This window comes from Strigops habroptila, chromosome 6 (assembly GCF_004027225.2).
Source record: "Strigops habroptila isolate Jane chromosome 6, bStrHab1.2.pri, whole genome shotgun sequence".
NCBI classification, from domain to species: domain Eukaryota; kingdom Metazoa; phylum Chordata; class Aves; order Psittaciformes; family Psittacidae; genus Strigops; species Strigops habroptila.
This window is the reverse complement of record NC_044282.2, coordinates 20,157,857-20,178,673: the sequence shown is the minus strand read 5'-3', so window position 1 is coordinate 20,178,673 and position 20,817 is coordinate 20,157,857. Positions and strand designations below refer to the sequence as shown.

Genomic DNA, 20,817 nt, shown 5'->3' with positions numbered 1-20,817 from the left:
TTAAGATCTGGACCCAAAATGGCAGGGCCTGGAGGTGGAAGGGAGCTCCAGCCACCAGAGCACATAGTATGTCCAATACACTGGGGGGCTGTGAGCCACGGTTCTAAACCCAGTGCTCAGTTTGTCTCACTGCACAGACCACATATGCAGTGTCCCAGACTTCCTGAGTGTGACCAGAAACACATGGGCTCATATGCAACATCCAAGGCCTGCCATACTGGTCAGCTATTGTCATTATTGTAAGGTGACTCTGAGCCAGAACTACGTTAAGATACATTGAAAGACAGAAAAGGAAGAAAATATTTTCTGCCCAATGAAACTACTCTGACAGCAATGTTCATACAGTATTGCCAAAAAGAGTTTCATTTGTGAAAAGTCAAGGTTAGAAACTACCTAAATCTAAATGAAAATGACACATTTGCAAGGGAAGCTGAGCTGTTCTTTGCCTCAACTAAGACCAACAGGTCAGGTTTTACCCCCAAAGCTACGTGCAGACTGAAGGCCTAAGAAAATAACTGGAGCACCTGGAATTACAGCAAAACCAAGGAAAAAAATAAAATCAAGTTATATTATCCATTTGCCTTGATTATCCTTGATAAAGGTATGGAATAAATATTTAACATTTTTGTATTTGCATCTACATATGGTATTTCTACATTACTATATTTCTATTCTCAGCAAGAATTATTATGCATAAAATTTGCCAGAAAAATTATCATACTTCACTCAATTCTCTTTTTTCCAGAAGAAAAATCTAGAAAAACATAAGTATGACAGAAGTACAGAACAGACACAAAGAAGGAGGTGTATTCTCAAAGGAAAAGTGGAGAATAGTCCTCCTCAGCAAAATTTAGGGCTCCTTTTCTTTCCTCATTTTTCCTCTGACTGTATTTCTTAGAACTTGCTATTTAATAATTTTTCTAATATCAACATAATTTTCCTCAGATTGAGTGAAACAGTACAGTTCTTTTCCCTTTCCAAAGTCTCATTCTGCAAGCCAATGTTAATGGCTTGCATTAGCATAATTAGCTTTTTTTTTTGATTAATTCTTTACATACAAACTATATTTTTACGTATTACATTAATAGAAAAGCATTTTTTTTTAATCCTGCATCTATCCTTACAATCTCGAACTCTGAATTTTGGGTCAGTTGCATTCTTTCAACTGTCAGTCTACCTTTTAATCCATAGGTCCTTTGAATTTTCCAAACTCAAGATCAGCCTTTCACTGTGATTTTTTTCATTAGCTTCAGCCTCTGAAGATGTGCTAATGCACTGTTTGCAACCTGCCAAACACCAAGCAAGGCTTTAGGCCTGGTGTTGAAAGGATAGAGAGACTTAAACTAATTTAAAGTTACAGCTGGGGACAAATGTCTGAAACCAAAAGCAAATGTTAATTTGAATTGTTCATTTTAAATAAAAACAAATAGCAAATCATATGGAATCTAGTAATAACCAGTGCAGAGAGATAAGTCATTTGGAGAACAATTTCTCCAAAGACTTTAAAGATTTTTTTAATACATGGCTTGGATTTAGCTCTGATTTTTCACTAAATATATTCCATCCAAAGTAGTTTGATCTTAAGTCAAATAAATAACACATTTCTATCAAGTGTATCATTTTGTCTATATTTTTAAGATTATCCTTGAAATCTCACCAGTTGAATATTTCCACCATAACTTCACAGATGAAAAAATATACCACAAAATTTTATTTTGATGCATATAAGCCAGACTGTTAAACTCAACTTGAATTTTAAGTATTCCTCATCTCCATAGATGCGATCTCTGAGACAGGGACATAAATAGAATCATAGAATCATAGAACTGTAAGGGTTGGAAAGGACCTTAAGATCATCTAGTTCCAACCCCCCTGCCATGGGCAGGGACACCTTGCCCTAAACCATGTGGCTCAAGGCTCTGTCCAACCTGGCCTTGAACACCGCCAGGGATGGAACATCCACAACCTCCCTGGGCAACCCATTCCAGTGCTTCACCACCCTCACTGTAAAGAACTTCTTCCTTATATCTAATCTAAACTTCCCCTGTTTAAGTTTGAACCCATTACCCCTTGTCCTACCACTACAGTCCCTAAGGAAGAGTCCCTCCCCAGCATCCTTGTAGACCCCCTTCAGATACTGGAAGGCTGCTATGAGGTCTCCATGCAGCCTTCTCTTCTCCAGGCTGAACAGCCCCAACTTTCTCAGCCTGTCTTCATACGGGAGGTGCTCCAGCCCTCTTATCATCCTCGTGGCCCTCCTCTGGACTTGCTCCAACAGCTCCATGTCCTTTTTATGTTGAGGACACCAGAACTGTACGCAGTCCTCCAAGTGGGGTCTCACAAGAGCAGAGTAGAGGGGCAGGATCACCTCCTTCGACCTGCTGGTCACGCTTCTTTTGATGCAGCCCAGGATACGGTTGGCTTTCTGGGCTGCAAGCGCACACTGAGTCTCTCTCATTTTCTTTCCCACACAAACAGCTGCATGTTTATGTCACATTTCTTTATCTGAAATGGTGCCACTCCTGAAAATCCTTGTTATCTCTTACCATGAATCCTGTGCACTGACGTTATGTGGGGCATACTGTTTTCGTATGCTTCTCTGCTCTCAGGGGATGACTTAGTCAGGGGCAATGCTGAACGAGAACCCCACCAGCTCTCCCTTCCTGGCTGCGGCGTGCCAAGGAAATACCGGCCAGCTTCACATCTGCCTCCTTCACAGGCCTGAGTATGGAAATGTCTGTCATCGGTCAGCCTGGAGTGGTCAAGTGCAAAACCATAGCAGAGAGCACTGCGGTCCGAGTACTGTCTATAGGCACAGGAGACATCATGATGCTGGGAGCTCGGTCTGTCAGCGGGCTCCAGTAGCTGGGGAGAAGCTGTGTCAGTCAGGGGGCTCCCACCCCACTGGCTCTCATGGTCAGACTCAGATCTCTCAGTGTGAAATCCAGAATACTGCAAAACAGGAGAAGTGGCAGGGAAATTACTATGCCTGGTTGAAATCTGCAAGTAACTGCACTGAAAATACAGAGTATGTATGTGATAGGGTGTTTTTTGTGAGCATACTCCCATGTCTGCACCTACTGATTGGACTCCTAGTCCTTTCCTGTACAACACTCTGTAATGAGCTCACAGATCACAGGACAGACCTCATGAAAGTCTAAACCATCCCATGCCAACCCTTAATAGCCATCTCCTTTATGATGTGTAATATTAGACTCAGCAATATCAATGTTGCAATTGAATATTTTTTTAACACCTTCGGTTTTTTCTTATTGCTTTGGAAGCTAGTGCTTATTCTTAGCAATGGTTCTCCAATGGAGTTCTCCCAAAAAAGGGACTGAAATAACACCACTCCTGGAGCACTCTCACATTCAAATTGAAACTGAATGTATTTCAAGCTCTTTTTTAAGGGTTCCCTCTCTTTTCCTCATGTTTTGTTTGCTGTTGGATTTTTACTTTTTTTTTTTCTTACCTGGAGTGGTATCTTTGAACTTCTTTCCTCCTATTAGTAGGGAAAAGAAAGCCTCCTGTAAACCTTGAGCCTGCTACCAACACTACTATGGAGTAAAGCTCTGAAGTGATGGCGAGTGGGTAAGAAGCTAAAAATCACAGCTCTATTGCAATGTGGGAGCAAGGAAAATCCAAAACTATTTGCCAAAAAAAATTACTACTAGCCAAAGCAGGCAGAGTGGGCATTTGGCACGCTTGGTTAAGCAAGGCCCTCCCAACACAGAAGCAGCAACTAGCTGGCAGTTGGAAAATCAGACAGAATAGGAGCATGGCCATTTGTTTAGAGAGAAGTAAGGGTTAAGTTAAATGTCCCAGATTTCTAGGTATTCATAATGAATGTTTCAAACTTTCAGATACTTTTGGGGGGAAAAAAAAAAAAAGAAAAAAAGAATGCTTATTAAACCTCCTCGGATTTAGCTATCTCATTTTTAAATCTTTTTATTTATTGGAACTGTTGAACTTCATGGAACATCTTTAAATCAATTTCATCCATGATTACGGAGTGGGATGAGACTAAAGCTGTACATGCTCACCATTTCAGTACTGCACACTCATGTCACAAATCAATGTATTACAACATGAAACCTTGGAATTCTGCCATTCCATCCCTCACCTTCCAGATGCCTGCTCACTCTGCCTTTTCTTCTAACAGGCATTAGGCCTCTCTCTTGAAAACACAAGCTTACCTTCCTTTTCATTATATTGAGTTACAATGAAATTCCTCATTATCAGGCAGGATCAAGGTTTTATGCACTTACCAATCGAAAGTACTGACCAGATTTTTGACTTACAGGAACTTAAACCATCTGTGCAACATCAGTAGCAGTTTTTACATTTAATTAGGTATTTCTTCAGTATTCCAGTTTATATTTGTGAATACTGTTTCTTAACACAATAGGTTATTTAAAGGAACGAAAGAAAGGGTCATGGCTTTAAAGAGCTCAATTCTATTTTGTTATTAGCTGTCAGAAGAATACCTGTTGGCAAAAAGCCTGTCAGTAAGTATGGAGGAGGTCAGCAAGTTAGTATACCATATTCATTGCAAGGTTTTAGAGGTGAAAGGATAAACCTGATTTTGCATGGAGTTAAGATAGTTACAGAGCCACAAAAAAGTTCTTTTAAATGCCAATAACTTGACATACTTTTACTAGGAACTTTATTCAACCATCACACTTATATGTAAAAAACTGAAACATCTGACTCTTCTATTACCCTTTCAGTTCTAATGTCTTCAAACTGCTTAGTCACAAAAATACTTTTGCAAATACTGACTGAATTATCGTCAACTTTTTGACAAAAATATATAGATGAATTAAGTTTCCAATGAAAAAAATAGAAATTTTTGACAAGATTTTGGCTATTAAAATAGTTAAAATGGAAATTCACAAAATTAAAACTACTTTTGTTCCTGTTCTTAATTTTAGAATTACTTTTAGTGCTTTTTAAATATTTTTATAAACTAGATTTTTTAATTTTAAATGTTAAGCTGAAATATAAGATAATATAAGCATAAATGTAAGTATAAAAAAGTTAAAAGTTCATTTATTTTCTTATTAAAAATAAAACTCATAGTATGTATTTCTTTTATGAGGAGTACAAGGAAAATTAATTTCTAATAATATTGCAACGGAATTTCTTTTATTGGACAATTCATGATTATAATAAATGTCAGAACTGAAAATTCTTAATTCCATTTAGCTCTAATAGATATTCTTCTACTAGTTCTCTGTTTCTAAGGACCACTCAGGGTCCAACATAGCTTCTCTTGCAGGGAATTTCTCCGTATAACTAAAAACTTGCTCTTCTTTTTTTTTTTAATCTTGAACCTAACCACAAAGGATTCAATTGCACAGTCCTTTGCGCACTTTTCTGAAAGAAAGGGACATCATTTCAAACGGTACATGTTCAGTACATCAGAAATGCACCATGTAATGTCATATAACCATGTAGTCAAGACCAACACCACTTCATGCATATTCTTTGTACTTGATGTAAATGATTATTTGAGATCTGACCCATAACAGCTGCTAGGCCACAGACAGACTTAAATCAACCCAGTGAATTGCTTCTGGCCCATATTTTCTACCACGGTCTATTATGACTGCTTACTCTTAAGGTACAACATAAGCAGACATAGGCCAAAAATACATCTAATTCCCTTTGAAGCTATCACATCTCTATTTGGCATCATCATGCTGCCTCCACTGCTGCTGTCCTACCACTGCCTCTTCTGGGAATCTGATGTTGACAGGTGGAGACTCCTAATACGGGTATGTGTGACATGTTGATGAACAGAGAAATGAAAGGATGATCAAAGATACTGCTTTACTGAAATGGGAGAGGAAACACTGTCTCTCAAGTCAGAATTAGGCTTCCATATGTCAAGTGATGAAAGATCATAGAAAATTGAATCAGTTTTAATAGAAATTATGGCAAATTAAAATTAGTGATTTTTTTTTTCCAGTCCACATCCAGCCTCACCAGAAATGTTCTCCTTTCTGCTAGTTTTGGGTTCTGACTCCTCTTAGGCAGAATTTATTATTTTTGGGTTCTTGACAGTAGACAGAAGTTAAACATGATAAAGAACTTCAGACAGGCAAAATCTGAAATCCCTTCAGGTGATTTCTGAATTGTCCTCTGGCATAAATAACAACAAGAAATAAAGTAAATGGTCCTCCAGCTGTTTTCTGGAAATTGAATTGCCACCTTCAGGTACAAGAAATGTCTTCCAGAGCACTAATCCAGCATACCATCGCAGTGAGAGCACACGAGTAGGATTAGCACTGACATAGGAAGGGACTATAGGCCATCACTGATGCTACTTTCATATCAAGAAAAAATTCAGAAGGGGTGAATGGGCAAGGAAATAGGAAAACATAAATTCCATGTCAAAGAAAAACTTATTTTATGAGAACCCATGGAATTGTATTAGTCCAGTAGACAGTATTTTGTGAGTAATTTTCTTTTCTCTGACCTTCCATTCCTACAGGTGTCTCACTGGCCTGAGCACTCATCCTGTCATACGCAGCAACATCAGCCTGTTCTACGCACCATTCCAGATGTTCAAACAACAGATGTTATAGATATCTAATTTTCAGGCAGCCTACTCAGGTTTTTATCATCATAAATATTAAATATATAGTGAAACCCTCTCAGAGTCCTCTTTTCCATGAAAAACTTTCACTACATCAGCATCAGCAGCTTTCCTCTTGATTTGTGTCTTAACCATGAGAAACAACATCACAGATGCAGGATGCATTGTACTAAGAACATATGCATGCTTTTAAATCACTTTTATCTTACTTTTTACTAATGTAATCCTGAAATGTAAAATATGTTCTTTTTATATTTACTATTATAGGCAGAACAGATGGTGAAAGGCTCAGATTAAAGTAATACAACATGTCCATTAAAATAACCCCCACTGCTGGTGACTCTTCACCAGATCAGGAGTTACGTTTACTATAAAAAGACAGGTTCGCTTTGCTTTTGAATACACTGGAAGTTGTCAAAGCTTTAGGCTACAGGAAGAAATGAAAACAAAACAAAGGCTAAGGCTGACAAATTCAGCCTGATTCTGTTATCTTTAACCCATTGGGTTATATGCTCAAATAGAGGTGGATTGCAGAATTTATCCAGATTATCTGTTTATAGGAGTTATAAAATCAATTTACCTCCAAAATCAGGTGTATTTACATATACCTACTAGAGAAGGCTTTTACTTCCAAAAATTCATGCATGCTGTAACACACACCAAAGCCTCTATTCAACAGCTTTTGGGTACCTTCTTACTTGTATGTGTGACTTCATTTTATATACGTATAACCTTTATCCAGTAATTAAAATGAGATATGAAGCAGTAAATGATTATCCGTACCTGACCACAAAGCATTTTCATTAGAGGCAGGCAACAGACAGTTTTAAGTATTTTCTTTAAACAGTCATCATTAATGGGAGACTAAACTCCAAAGGAGTTGTTCAGATGATCACAATTAAAATGTTTTTCCAATCTTGTTGTTATTTCCTGTGTACAGAATAAATGAGGTTCAGGGCTAGCTTTTGGAAACACAAAATAAATGAGGTCCAGGGATAGATCTTAGGAGCTCCTCACAATGATTACTATTACGGGGAAAGACTACAGGCATCTTTTAACCAACTCACAATTTCCTTTCTGTGCAATTCTCTATCAAGTCTTCATCTCTCCCTGTTTTTCACCTCCTCTTTCAGCTCTCCGCCTCTAGTAGGATAGGACTAGAAGATCACTGTTAAAAGTGTCTGGGCAAATCCTACAGTTGTGTCATGAATTTTGGGTTGCTGTTCTCTCTGCCTGCCCTTCTCCAGTCTGAAACTGGTTTCACAGAACCCACTAGCCCACTGTACCAATGTCAGTGCTAATCAGATGCTGACCAATGCCTCTAATTTCATGAACTCAATTTTTGTTCAAAGAGTCAAGTGACATATTGCACTATGTCTGCCTTTGCATAAGACTTGCAGAAAAAAAAACATTAACACTATCTTAGATGATAAAAACATCCGTCTTTCACCCTAGTAGTAAACGTTCTGCTGAAATTTTTAACGTAGTTTTCAATCAGATCATCTCTCATGTAGCTATCCTAGAGGCACATGCTGGCAAGGCAGAGGATACTAAGTTGTCACTCAATTAGTCATATGATTCCCTTTTCTCTTCAAAAGTGAAGCAAAGTAAATGGTAAGGGGAAAAAAAAAAAAGGGGAAGAAAAGAAGGAAAGAAAAAATAAAAAGAAAGAAGAAAAGAAGAAATGAAAGTATGTACATTTAAAATCTCTTAGGTACCTTTAATTTTAAGGAATACTTTGCCCACTGGCATTATTTTACTAATAAACTTCCTGCTTCCTTCCCTTAACAAAACTCAGGCTCCTTTGTAAGCCAAAACCCATGGCCTCACTTTTCAGCTGTGGCTTTTGAGTCCCACTCTAACTCTCTGCAACTGGCAGATTACGTGGGCTGGAAACTGGGGGACACAGGCCATACCACCTGTTGAATGTTCTTCACAAGAGCTTTTCTTACCCTATCAACAGTTTATTCAGTGGTAGGAAAGGATGAGAGGGATGCGAAGCCAAGCTGTCAGCGTTGCTTGTGGTGATATGCTACAATGAATGGTATGACCATTTTTCAAGACACTGGCAACTAGCACACTGCTTCTTTTTGGATGATGAAATCTGCGACTTTACTACCAGGCAGCTGACAATGAGGATACAAAATGAAACTGGAACTAAACATCCTGAGCTTTCAGACCACAATCCCTGATAAAACACCAGTCTCAACACTGCACTGCTAGTTCAGGATTTTTTCTGGTGGCAGAGAGGATAAGGAGATACTGATGAAAGTCACACTTTCAGAAAGCAGATCGATGTGGGAGGATAACAGGTCTTCAGGTGGGATTGTCCTGTTAGCAAATGACTTCTGAAAAAACTGTGTAGGGGAGATGAAGGATAATTTCAGTAACTCAAAGATAGTAATCTTAAAAATCTAGTTTAGAACTAATTGTAGGTATCTCTCCCAATTCTTTAAAGCAGTTTTACTACAATTGTTTGGTGTAGCGCATTCAAAAGAAAGGGTCTTCTTGAATAACGCATAGAAGTGCATATGAACAAATGATTAATCAACAAAAGCCATAACAATCTCTGGCAAAATTAGATTATTAAAATGAAGAATCTGAGTTCATATCTAGGAGCTTGGTTAAATATTCCCTGTGCCAAGAGCAGATGTCATTTAACTGATATTCTCACCCTTGGTACTTTTGAGGGTAAAAAGAAAGAAAACAAGGAATTTAGGTAGACACACTGTACAATCTTGAAGGTCAGTTTGGAAAATCTTGTACCTGCAGAGAAACTGTAGTCATCAAGGTCATTATCAGTTAAATATTGACCTGGACTCTTTAAAAATACATAGCTCTTCAATGTGACATCATGAATGCGTACATTTATATCTACTGTGTGGTGGCATAAGGGTAGTAAGGCTGGCATGAGGGCAGTAAAACTGGCATCATTAGTAAACATAATGGTCTTTCAACAAACAGGTTTATTTGAGCTGAAGGGTCGACAATATAGGCATGCAAGTGCTGTGGCACTGTCTGCAGAAATCAGTTGTACATATGTATTAGTTTAGGCTCCAGTTTAGAGATCCAATCAAGTCTGGTCCATTCTCCAAGCAGGTACATATTCCTTACACAGAAAGTGAAATCTGGGAAATTAGAGTCTACTGACACCAGTGGCCACCTCCTAACGCTTTCACCCTTTCAAAGCTTTGTACGTAGGAAAGCTTTCTTGATCCAGCTCAGCAAATTAGCCTGTTGCTTTCCCTTCTTAAAACTCACTCCTTCTGACTAAAATGTCCATACTAAACTGCTGTCAAACATCTGGCAGCTTTCTAGAATGGTTGGAATTATTAAAGAGTAAGTAAGAAAAAGCAAGCTTTCTCAAATGACAAAACAAAATCCTCTCAAACCAAGTATTTCATAAACAACGTTTTCACATGTCCTTCTGTCCGCTCCTCATTAACTCTAAGCCTTGAGCTTATTGTTGTTGATGATGATTTATTATGCATGCTGAAACACAAATGTTTCCATCTTTTTTGAAACAGTTTAAAGAAACATATTCCTGTCTCAGGATCTTATAACCTGTGGTCCTTTACTCCCTTTGAGTAACATGTTCTTTGTCCCATTCTAATTACTGAGGTAAAATACCAGTCAAAATCAAGATATTCAAAAAGATTTAGTTTTGTTTTTCAAAGACAACTACCTGTGGGTATGGTGATGTCCTTGATTTTGACTTTGTGCTCGAGAGGCGAGATTTGCTTCCCTTTCTATTATCTGTTATGGTTGGAGTTGAATTTGCATATGAGAATGCCGGCTTGGTAGCAGTGACCTGATCCAGGGAGAGCTGTAGTCCTTTATATTCAGTATCCCTGTATAAAAGGCAAAAGTGAAAAACAAACTCACTTCATATCTTAATGGGAAACATTCCTTCCTTCTTAGTGGGGTGTGAAAATAAAAGATATTTTGAAGGAAAAAGAGTAAAACCATCCTGAGCAAGCCAGTACATCCCCCTAATACGTTTCAGTAGTATAGGTTACTAAACAAAAGTACTATTTTTATACTGAAAATATGATTGCTATTTGCATCCGTTATCATCCTGACCTAATTTCTTCAGCAATAAAAAACATTGGAATGGAAAAGTCTGAGATTTATATTGCAGTTCTACATTGGTCACATAGCTAAGCAGTAAATACATTTTCCTCAAAACTCTTTTAACTGTGCAACTACAAACTTACCATGTGTGTATATGTGTGTGTGTTCATGCGTGTATGGGGGTGCACATAACAGCCTACATAGATGACTAAATAAATTGAATGAATTATTTTTTATGAAAACACTTCATCTTCAAGGTTGTATTTTTTTGTTGTTTACAAGGTTCCAGGCAATTGCTGTAAATTTTTTAATTTTTCTTCTTCTATGAGTCTTGTGAGTGTTTATTCCCGTGTTTGAAGTTTCTTATACCATTTTACCAGCCACAGGAAACATCTAAATAAATACAAGTTTTGTGATTTCAATGGTCTGTCCCCCACTCACAATATACTAGAGATTTTCTATGGGGAGCTAGATATAACAGCAGTTTGTGAAGTTCAGTAATAGTTTCTTTAAACTTTCTAATGAATACATAAAAGTAAGGAAAACTGGTATTATTCACAGTGTTTTACTAAGCATAACGAGGGCATATGCATTGGACTGCACCCCTCTGCACACATCTGCATGGCTGCTGATACCGGGGGGAGCAAGAAATGAGCTCTCCAGCTTTCATGTAGTCATACGGAACCTATTCTGACAAAGATTTATTAAAAGAGAGAGAAGCAAGAGTTTCTTCCTGACCTACCTACCTGGAGGAAAAGAGGAAGGATTCATGGTTTTTTTCTTCCTTTGTATTAATCAACAGAGAAGTAGGAGAACAAGGGAAGAATAATGCTTCTCTTATGCAGTCAACATATTCATGCACACATTACCCCATACTCCATCTAAACCTGAACTTATCCTTAATGAATTATATTAATGATAAATTGTTCACTCAGCTTTAATGATGATGTCTTGCTCTACAACCACACATATATTGATGTAAGCCATGACAGTCTAACACTCTTTAGAAAGAAACTGCACCACAACCTGAGCCTGTCACAGCTTAGTAGACAAAAATGCTTTCAGGTAAAAGTCAGGGGAGGAAGGATAAACTTGATAAATCACTGAAATAAGTGAAATAGGATGGATCTTTGAACAGCCACAGATAAACCTGCAGAACAGACAAATTAATTCATGCCAGTTCTACAATAATTATTTTTTTTTCCATCTGTTAAACAACAAACTTGGTTGAAGAGGTTGAAGAGGCTTAGTTTTTGGCAGTGCAGATAATGTATATGTATCCATGTATATATAACGTGTGAAAACAAATCACTGACGTTAGAACTGTGCTGACTACACTGTTTCCAGCCCACAGTAGACAGAGATTGGCCAAGTATAGTTGATGTTTGATAATGCAAAATTACTTCTTAATGAGATAATTTCTTCAAATTTTGGCTTTAATAGAGATAGGCTTGTGTTACAATATTTGCATTTCAAATATCCTGCCTGCAGTGAAAGAATCTGAATGTAGGGATTTGAATATAGGGATCTGAATATAGGAATATACCATTTGTCAGGTAAGGCTCATCCGTATTTTGAAAGCATTTATCTTTTCCGTGGTCACCTTTAGAATTTCCATCCAGACAGCTTCACATGACATGCAAAGCATCTGTCTCCATAATTGAGTCCCACCAAATTTTGTTGTATAAAATATCAAAACCAAAGGATCTCAATTAATCTTTATATTTAACTACTACCTGTAGCATGAGATACTATCAATAGTCTTGAAAAAACCATATCAGGTTCATCCTGATATGCACAGTCCCTCTGACTATTTGATTATAAGAAAAGGAAGGTTCATGTAGTCTCCATGTTAGATGCAGAAAATGTGTCTCCAGAAATGAAAATTAATCAAAACTAAGTAGATAAGCTGTTCAAAGCCTGAGGCGTATGAGGAGGTTCTGTTCCATTTTTGAGTCTACTAACCCTTTTGCCTCCCATTTTGCTGGATAACCCATAGATCTGCACCCATGCCATTACTTTCCCATCTCTGGTGTATGCCACCCTGTAACAGTCTGCTGCTTTCTCATGTCAGTGGAAGAGTTTTTAAAAATTGTACAAAACACCACCCCAGTATTCAGACCATGGACTGTCACTCCAACACTACTTGCCTGCTGTTATGATCTGTGTAAAGGCTAAGCATTCCCACCACAGAGATTACACTGTACAATGCTTCTATGTCATGTGAATCTTAAAAAAACAGGCGAACCGGGCTGCCCAAAACCTTGCATGCCATTATATGTTACTCTCCTAAATCCTTGGTATCATTAGCGTGAGAAGTCACCCTCCCAGAACATCACACATTAGAATAAACACCCCAAGCTGGTATTTGCAGCCAATTACTTAGACAGTAGCATCATTAAAGGATAAGAAAAAAACTATTTGCAGTTCTTGCCATTGAATGCCAAGTTTCCCCTCAGGAGAAAAATAAAATAAAATAAAATACAACTGCACTATCCTTACAGATGAAACTCCTGGACTTTTTTGTATCACTAAGGCATGATTCAATACTATCTTAACCTTATCCTAGCACAGCTACGCTTCAGAAGAGCCAAGATAGATACCAGAACACCAAAAGTAACAGGTCAAGATAAATACCAGAAGTTTATTAAAAAAAAAAAAAAAAAAGGCAAAGAAAACATTGAGGAATCACTGTGGTCTCAATGTCAGATGCATACGATGTTCCACCAAGAAATTAAAACATTTGAGTAGATCCATATGCACTGTGAAGCAAAGTACTAGAGGAACCAGGGCTCCTAGTGGTACACAAATTAGAGATGGAAATTCTGACAACTTCCTGGAGGAATTTATAAAACTTCCACCAACCATAGAACTGTAATCTCCAGATTCCTGCTCTTGGACACCTGAATCCTTAATTACACAGTCCCAGCGACACAGTAGTATTGCATCTTGTGTTTTAGACGTAATTCAAAAAAAGGTGGTGGATACAAGCCTCTTCTTCCAAGGCACTCACCTGCAGGATACCACAGGGATCCATACAGTCAACATCTATCTACATGGGACTGCTGAGAGAGAGAGTGATATGGCATGTGTTCAATTGCTAACAGTATGTTGCTGACAATCTACTATTTATCTTATTTTCTGATGCAACTATCATCACTATAAAACATCAGAATAACTACAGGAAATTAGCTCTTAAATGAAGAACAGATGGGTCAAACTAAATCCAGACAAGACCAAAGTGATGCTTCTTTGCAAAGGGAAACACATTGAAGACCTCCACCTCTTCATGATAGGAAACAGCCATTCTCTCCACAGTTGGATTGAAATTCTAGGTCTTCTTTGACTCTTCAAAAAACTTGAACGCATATGCTTTCAGCAGCATATGCTTCCAAAAACTTATTATTTCTCCTCTGTCTTGTTCCTCCCCCCATATGAAAATCTGACTGGTATGGTCAATGTATCAGGCAGCTACAGACTGGATTGCCATGCTTCATTGTAAGCAAAAAGAAATCAGAAGACAAAGCGTAAAATCCTCTTGCTACAATATGCAGCTTCCTATTTTCTTCTCAGATCTAACTCCCAGAAGCATTTCCACTCTGTGCCATATCTCTGGCTCTTCCAATGCCCATTATAAAGCTTGAGCCTAATTTTGAAAGCACTTATTGATGTACTAGAAGTAGCATTATGAAAAACCAAGGATCAATGTCTGTACCAACTGCACTTCTCTACAATAAAGCACCTGAAAGTTGAATATAAAGCATTCTTTACTAAAGGGATCTGGGTATAGTAAGCAACATAGATGGAGAATGACAAAGTCTGAAACAGAATAGCATTTGGAAGAGGAAGCCAATCTGTTTGCACATGGCTTGTGTGCCAGCTGGATCTGCAGCACTTGTGTGGAGAGTTCCCACAATTCAGCTTTAGAAGACACTTTCTGCATACTGCCATAGCAAAAATGTACAGTATGAAACAGTGGCAACAGTCTGTCTAATGAGAGTTTGAGGAAGATATAATGACTTATTAGCAGATAGACCCAAAAGAAGAACAGTAAGGGAGCACTACAAAACCTGATTTCTCAGCAAACAGAGCTTGCACAAACATGGCAACTGACTGTATGGATACAGCTCACCATGCGACAGAGAAAAATGAGAAAGTGTTGATATGGCCTTTTTGAAGGAAAAAAGATGAGGAAAGGGTGAGTTAGCATTGCTATAAATAATGTTGGGAAGACTGGAATTAGTGACAGAGCCAATGAGCACAATATGGCCCAAGACAAATTAAACCATACAGAAAAGCCAGGCTTTTTTGTAGTTGTGTTTCTTCAAGTAACAGGGTGAAGTTTGGGACTACTTTGGCCAAAACATAAAAACTAAAATGAGACTAGACATTAACATTGGAGTACTAAAGGCATAAAGATTTTTGAATATACCGTTTCCCTATTTAAAGACATTTTTGCCTATGGAACAGAAGAGAGCTTAAGCCCTGAAAAATGCTTTCAAATAGAAAGAGCAGCTCAACAGGATGTATCTAGAGGAAGGAGTAAAACAATGACATCCACTAGTAAAGAATGAATATCCAGATTCCACCAAAAGAACTTAAGGACAACCAGACTGAAGAATAGAGATCTTATATATCTACAATCATAAGCAGCATAACCTTCAAAACAAGAAGAAACTCACCAAGAAATAGGAAAAAAATGCTTAGCCTATGGAAAACTCTGCAAAAACGATGAGAAAGAGCGTCTTTTTATGTTAATGCCACAACATGCCAGAAAGGAAGAATAAGCTGTACATGCAGTGACTGGCAATACACAGATAACCAACAGAGACAGATATTTGCAGTGTCTTGAATTCCATCAAAAGACACTAAATTTAGACACCTTAAAGAAGATTCACAGAAATTCAGTTTTCGTAGATGGAGTTATGACATTGAATTAGAAATGTGTTTCAGTTCATTCTCTCCAGCAGCAATCAAAATTATCAGTATACAACTGGAAACAGATCTTACTCCTAGGTATCTTTCAATTGATAGTCTGAACAATATGCAGTGACCACACTGTCACTGGAAATCACATCAAGTGAAGAATAAAAAGGCATCATGTGACCACCTAAACCTGACAAACACTGTAACCCATGTCATTCCTTATACATATTAAAGTAATTAATGAATTACAAGCTGAAAGTAAAAACATTACATGAACTTAATGCGGCAGGTTCCTACATCATGGATACAATCATTCACATGGCTGAAGCAAAGTGGAAAGCATTGCTCATGCAAAAGAAAGCAAGGTGTAAATTTAATTGGTTGCACTATTATTTCATTGAACACATAATATATGTTCATCATTTCCTCTAGTTTTACATGAAAAACCTATGAAAAGGCTCATATGCACTCTGCATTTCTTTTAGTTAAAAATCAGAAAAATTATATTTGACAGATTATCTGACAATCTAACAGAACACAGAATAGAAATTGTGAAATTAAACTAAAGGTGTTAATATCATTAATGTTCAGTCTTTTTGCTGTGTTGTTGGAATTTAGTTAAAATCAGCCATGAAGGTGGTAAAATTCTGGCACTTCCTCATGCATGTCTGACCACAATACTGTAATATGTCATTCTTCTCCTTTTAAACAATGCCTGCAACTTTGAACATTTCCACACTCCAGCTCATGCAATGCTAACAGAATGCCATTCAGCAGATGAGAGAAAAGAGAGCAGATTCTGGCTATTTGTCATGTTCATAGCTTTCTAAATCGGCAGATGGTACAACAAGACAGACAATTTCCTCATCTGCTGTGTCCTCTGTTCATGTAAAATGTGTCTCAGAAATGTTTACAATGGCCCCAGTCTGCTCATGAGACTTGTCAGGAGGAGCAAATGCAATCTCTTTAGCATCTTCCAGAACCAGTGAGAATAAGGAGGTTTCACTTAGCTCATACAGGAAGCCAAATTTCAGGACAAAGTGGGAAAGCTGTTGAACCTCACTGTTCATTATGAAACTACACTGACATTCAGTTGTGTGACCTCGCACAACTTGTGTGACTCCCTGCCTCAGTTTTCCCATCAGTTATTGGGCTGATGTTAGTAATCCTCCTTTCCGAAACTTCTCAAGTGATGAGTCCCATATAGGCCTGTCCTAGTGCTCACCAAAGTAATTGGAAAGACCCTCCAGAAATCTTTCAAGTGGTTGTTTATCATCAGTACACTTAACGGTTAAACAGTGCATCTCCTTCAGAAGTATGAGATCTGTATATTGGATCCCTTCATTAAGTTTCAGGCACTCATTTATGTCCATAAATAGCATAAGCATTGGTAGCTGTTTACATCTTGTTGAGTCAAAGTTTACAGCTTCTCCAGCCATGAGATTCACATACATGATATTATGTTTCTGTATTTGCTTTTAAAGGCAGAGTAATCTAAACCAGAAAGTTTAATTAAATGATTTGATATATTCAGGAAAATTGAAGCACAAAGTTACCTGTATGGATCATTTAACACAAATATCTGAGGGTATCCCCTAGACAACTACTGTCAGAAATTTTATATTCCCTAATTGGTTTCTCATCTCAGAATGCAGTCATTTAACTGTCAATTGGAGTTAAATAAAACATCCTGGCTTCTAGATAATCATGGTGTGGCAGAGGTTTCAGCAGTCTGAAGGTACAGTTTGTCATTCTCAGTGACATGTCTAGCCACCTTTGGCTCCAAAAAGAGCCCTTTGTACACTGTATTTGCCTTTATCTACTAGATTTGCTAGATGAAAATATGCACCAAGGATTTATACTGTTTGTGAATAAAATGCCAAAGATATCCTAGACTAATTATATATAAATATGATTTACCATTTTTAGTTACAGATAGCACTGAAAAAATGTTTTAAATAAATAAAATATGATGACCTGAGTTTAATTCTGTAACATTTATTTATACTGGGAGTGTTTTCTTTCAAATGAGAGGTGCATAGGAGCACAACTGGCTAAAAGTCATATTCAATGCATATTTAGTGCTTGCCAAGTTAAATGGAGAAATATATTTGACAGGAGTTTATAAATGTTTGTATATGTTAGAATCTGCCTGATAATGAGAAATTTGGATTAGAGAAACAACCTGCAATGTCTTTTTTTTTTTCAATGGCCACCAAATAAGTAAGAATACTATACCTGAAGGTATGTTAAACCTTGCAGAACTCCATGACTCACATCCATACTATCAGCCGTTATTAAATTATTATGGTGACTTCTTTGTAATCACTTGGGGTTTTCCTTTACTTTAAATTTGCCTGCACATTCAGAAAAATATTTCTGAATAAACCAAAGGCCTGTTGAATGAGAGTTTAAAAAGTCTCTTTTTTTTCTTCCAATTACTCACTTTCGGCCACTCCATAAAAAACAATTTCTCCTCAGTGCATCAGCAAGTACACAGCACTCTTTTAGGAATTTATGACATATAAATATAAGTTCTCACATATCCTTGTCAGATAGTTTCCACTTTGAAGAAAGCCAGCCTGACAACAGTGAAACATACTGCTGTTCTACAGGTAGGTTTTCCCATCTCAGACTTCTTAAAATTTTTATGTGTTAAAAAATATACCTTTAATACCAGTGACACTTTTAAGACACTGACCTAGTAGCCAAGTGATCTGGATCTAATTCCCAAACCTCCCACAGACTACTGGTGCCACAGTGGACAAATCATGTATCATGGGATTTCAGCAAGCACTTGGCACTTGCCTGAGCTTACCCTCAAAGCAGCAAATGAGACTTTTAGTTTACGTAGGGTCAAACCTACAGACACCACTGATCGCTTATGAGAATCCCTACCTTAACTTTGCCGAACATTAGCTCTGAAAGGGAGGCTAATAATGTGCTCTTGTAGGAAACACTTCTATGAAACATCTCTGCCTCGCCTATTAAACTTTTTGTTGGAAGGAACAATCTCCTGCTATTGCATTATAGCTAATGTTACTAAGCTAACTCTCAGCTACAGCCCCTGGATGCACATCTACTACAAATAACAAAAAATACATTTTCTGAGACCACTAGTCATGTCACTATTGATGAAAAACATGTTTTTATTATTTCAGCATCTCTATGTATTCAACACAAATGTTTTCAACTATGTCCTATACTATTTATCCTTGATTAAACCTCTTCTAGATAGTTAATCATTAATGATTTCTTTACAGTTGCTGTGCAAACAGTTCATTCATGCCTACAACATATCAAATTTCACAGACGTGTTCTTTAATTGGATTCATTTATTTCTAATCTACTTAAGCCCTCACTACTATAATGCTTGACTAAACATACATTAAACTCATTTATTTAAACTGCTAAAATAAATTTGAGGTGTAGTCTATGAATAAAAATACTTGATTGAATACACATAATACCACTGTTATTGTGTACTTAACTGAGCAGAATTTACTGGAAATAGCACATTGGAGAGCTATATGATATGCTTGGACAAAAGGATTTGAGAGAATGCTGATGATTTTTTGGCAGAGATTATACATTAACAGGTTTCTACATCCTAAGGGTTCCCGTAGTATATTAAAGTATTTAATAAGGAGAACCAAAAGTTGCTCTTCATGATTTTCATGAAGGATGTTGGGTGTTTTAACTTTAAAATCCAGGCACTTTTTTAGAGCCAAGAGCTTCATGCCAATTCTGTCCCCTCATGGCAAGGAAAAGGGCTAAAACAGCCAAGATACTTTCAAGATTCCATTATTCTATCTTTTGTAGGTAACAGTATCTGAAAAGTTAGTACAAAATTGGATAGAAGTCCTGTTTCTGGGTGTTCGGAAGCCACAAAAGACACTTAAGTAGTTATGGACTCCAAGTTATTTTATCTCCTCTATGGGGTTTAAGTACAGTCTTTAAATCCTAGTTTCAGACTTTTCTTTCTAAAACTAGTAGTCTTAAACTCCATATTGCTGAAGAATCCTTTAATTTATATGTTTCAGCACTTATACTGAGAAGTTTCACACAAGAAAGATGCATCACATTGCAGAGAAGTCACTGCTAACACAGACTGCCCTGTGTGTAAGAATATGCACATCATTACATAATTATGCAGTAAGTGCAGATTTTAAAAATAAGGGTTCAACCTCGTGTCACGCACAAACCCCCACGTACTGACACTCCAAATATTGTATATTCTGACCATCCCATCTCAAAAACCTGAAAAAAACTGAGTGACACGAAAGGGTGATGGGCTTAGAACAGCCTCTGTATAAGGAACAATTGAGGAGATTTCTCAGGCTGAAAAAAGAGATGACTGGGAGAACAAGGTCTGTAAACTATGAGCAACATGGAGAAAATTGATAGGAAGCAGTTTTTTACTTTTTCTTCTAATGCAAGAAATATGAGCTATGAAAGGAATGAAAAAGTGGTACTTTCACAACACAAGGAGGCTTTTTTAACGTATTCATTTAAGCTGGGCAAAAGCTCATATGCTTTCAAAAAGTAAGCAGATTAACTTGTGGAGAAAAAAACCCCACAAAACATTGATAATTAACACACTCAGATCTCACCTCTTTCTAGGAAGACATTTGAACTTCTTGAAGACTGGAACAAAGTGCTGGGGAAGCATTACTGCATGCTTGTCCTATTTTTAGACTCTTTCCAAAGTATTTGCCATAGTCACCATCAATATGTGTCTGATCTTGTGTAGCTGTTCTTATGTTACACTCTATACGACAGTACTTAAGCACTTTTATACTTCAACTCCTTTGAAACTGTTCAGTAAAGAGTGGTCCTGACAACTTTCTCTTATTACTTTTAATAATTTACTGTAAAAGTTAATTTACTGATATTTCAGATTTTATCAACTCCTTTATGTTCCCCATAAAGCTTTTGTTGTGACAAGCTTCCTAAGATCCTAAGATGAACACTTAAAAAAATTAGTTAACTTTTGTGTGATGGCTTTCTGGATAAGATGCTGTGATCCAGAAACATTTGTGAAAAACAATGTGTTTAAAAAATGGTTTACTCTTCATTCTGTTTGCTCTTCCTTTGGAAATTTCTTATCTGCATGCCTCATAACATACTTGCCCATCATTCCAGCCCGCTTTTTCTGATCAGCTACCCCCCCTAGTGAAGAGGCCTGCTGAGTCCTAAAGGATTCATGAACT

The 20,817-nt window shown here is 37.3% G+C and overlaps 1 protein-coding gene across 2 annotated transcripts in view; it reads right to left on the bottom strand.

The window, feature by feature from the left end:
- SIM1 (SIM bHLH transcription factor 1) overlaps nt 1-20,817 on the bottom strand; it is a 55,461-nt gene that overhangs the window by 7,837 nt on the left and 26,807 nt on the right. For both annotated transcript variants that reach the window (XM_030490366.1, XM_030490367.1), the window contains 2 exons: nt 10,290-10,455; nt 2,547-2,952 (listed from right to left, as the gene is read on the bottom strand). In XM_030490366.1, coding sequence (XP_030346226.1) covers nt 2,547-2,952; nt 10,290-10,455 — 572 coding nt within the window. The remainder of the gene's footprint in view (nt 1-2,546; nt 2,953-10,289; nt 10,456-20,817) is intronic.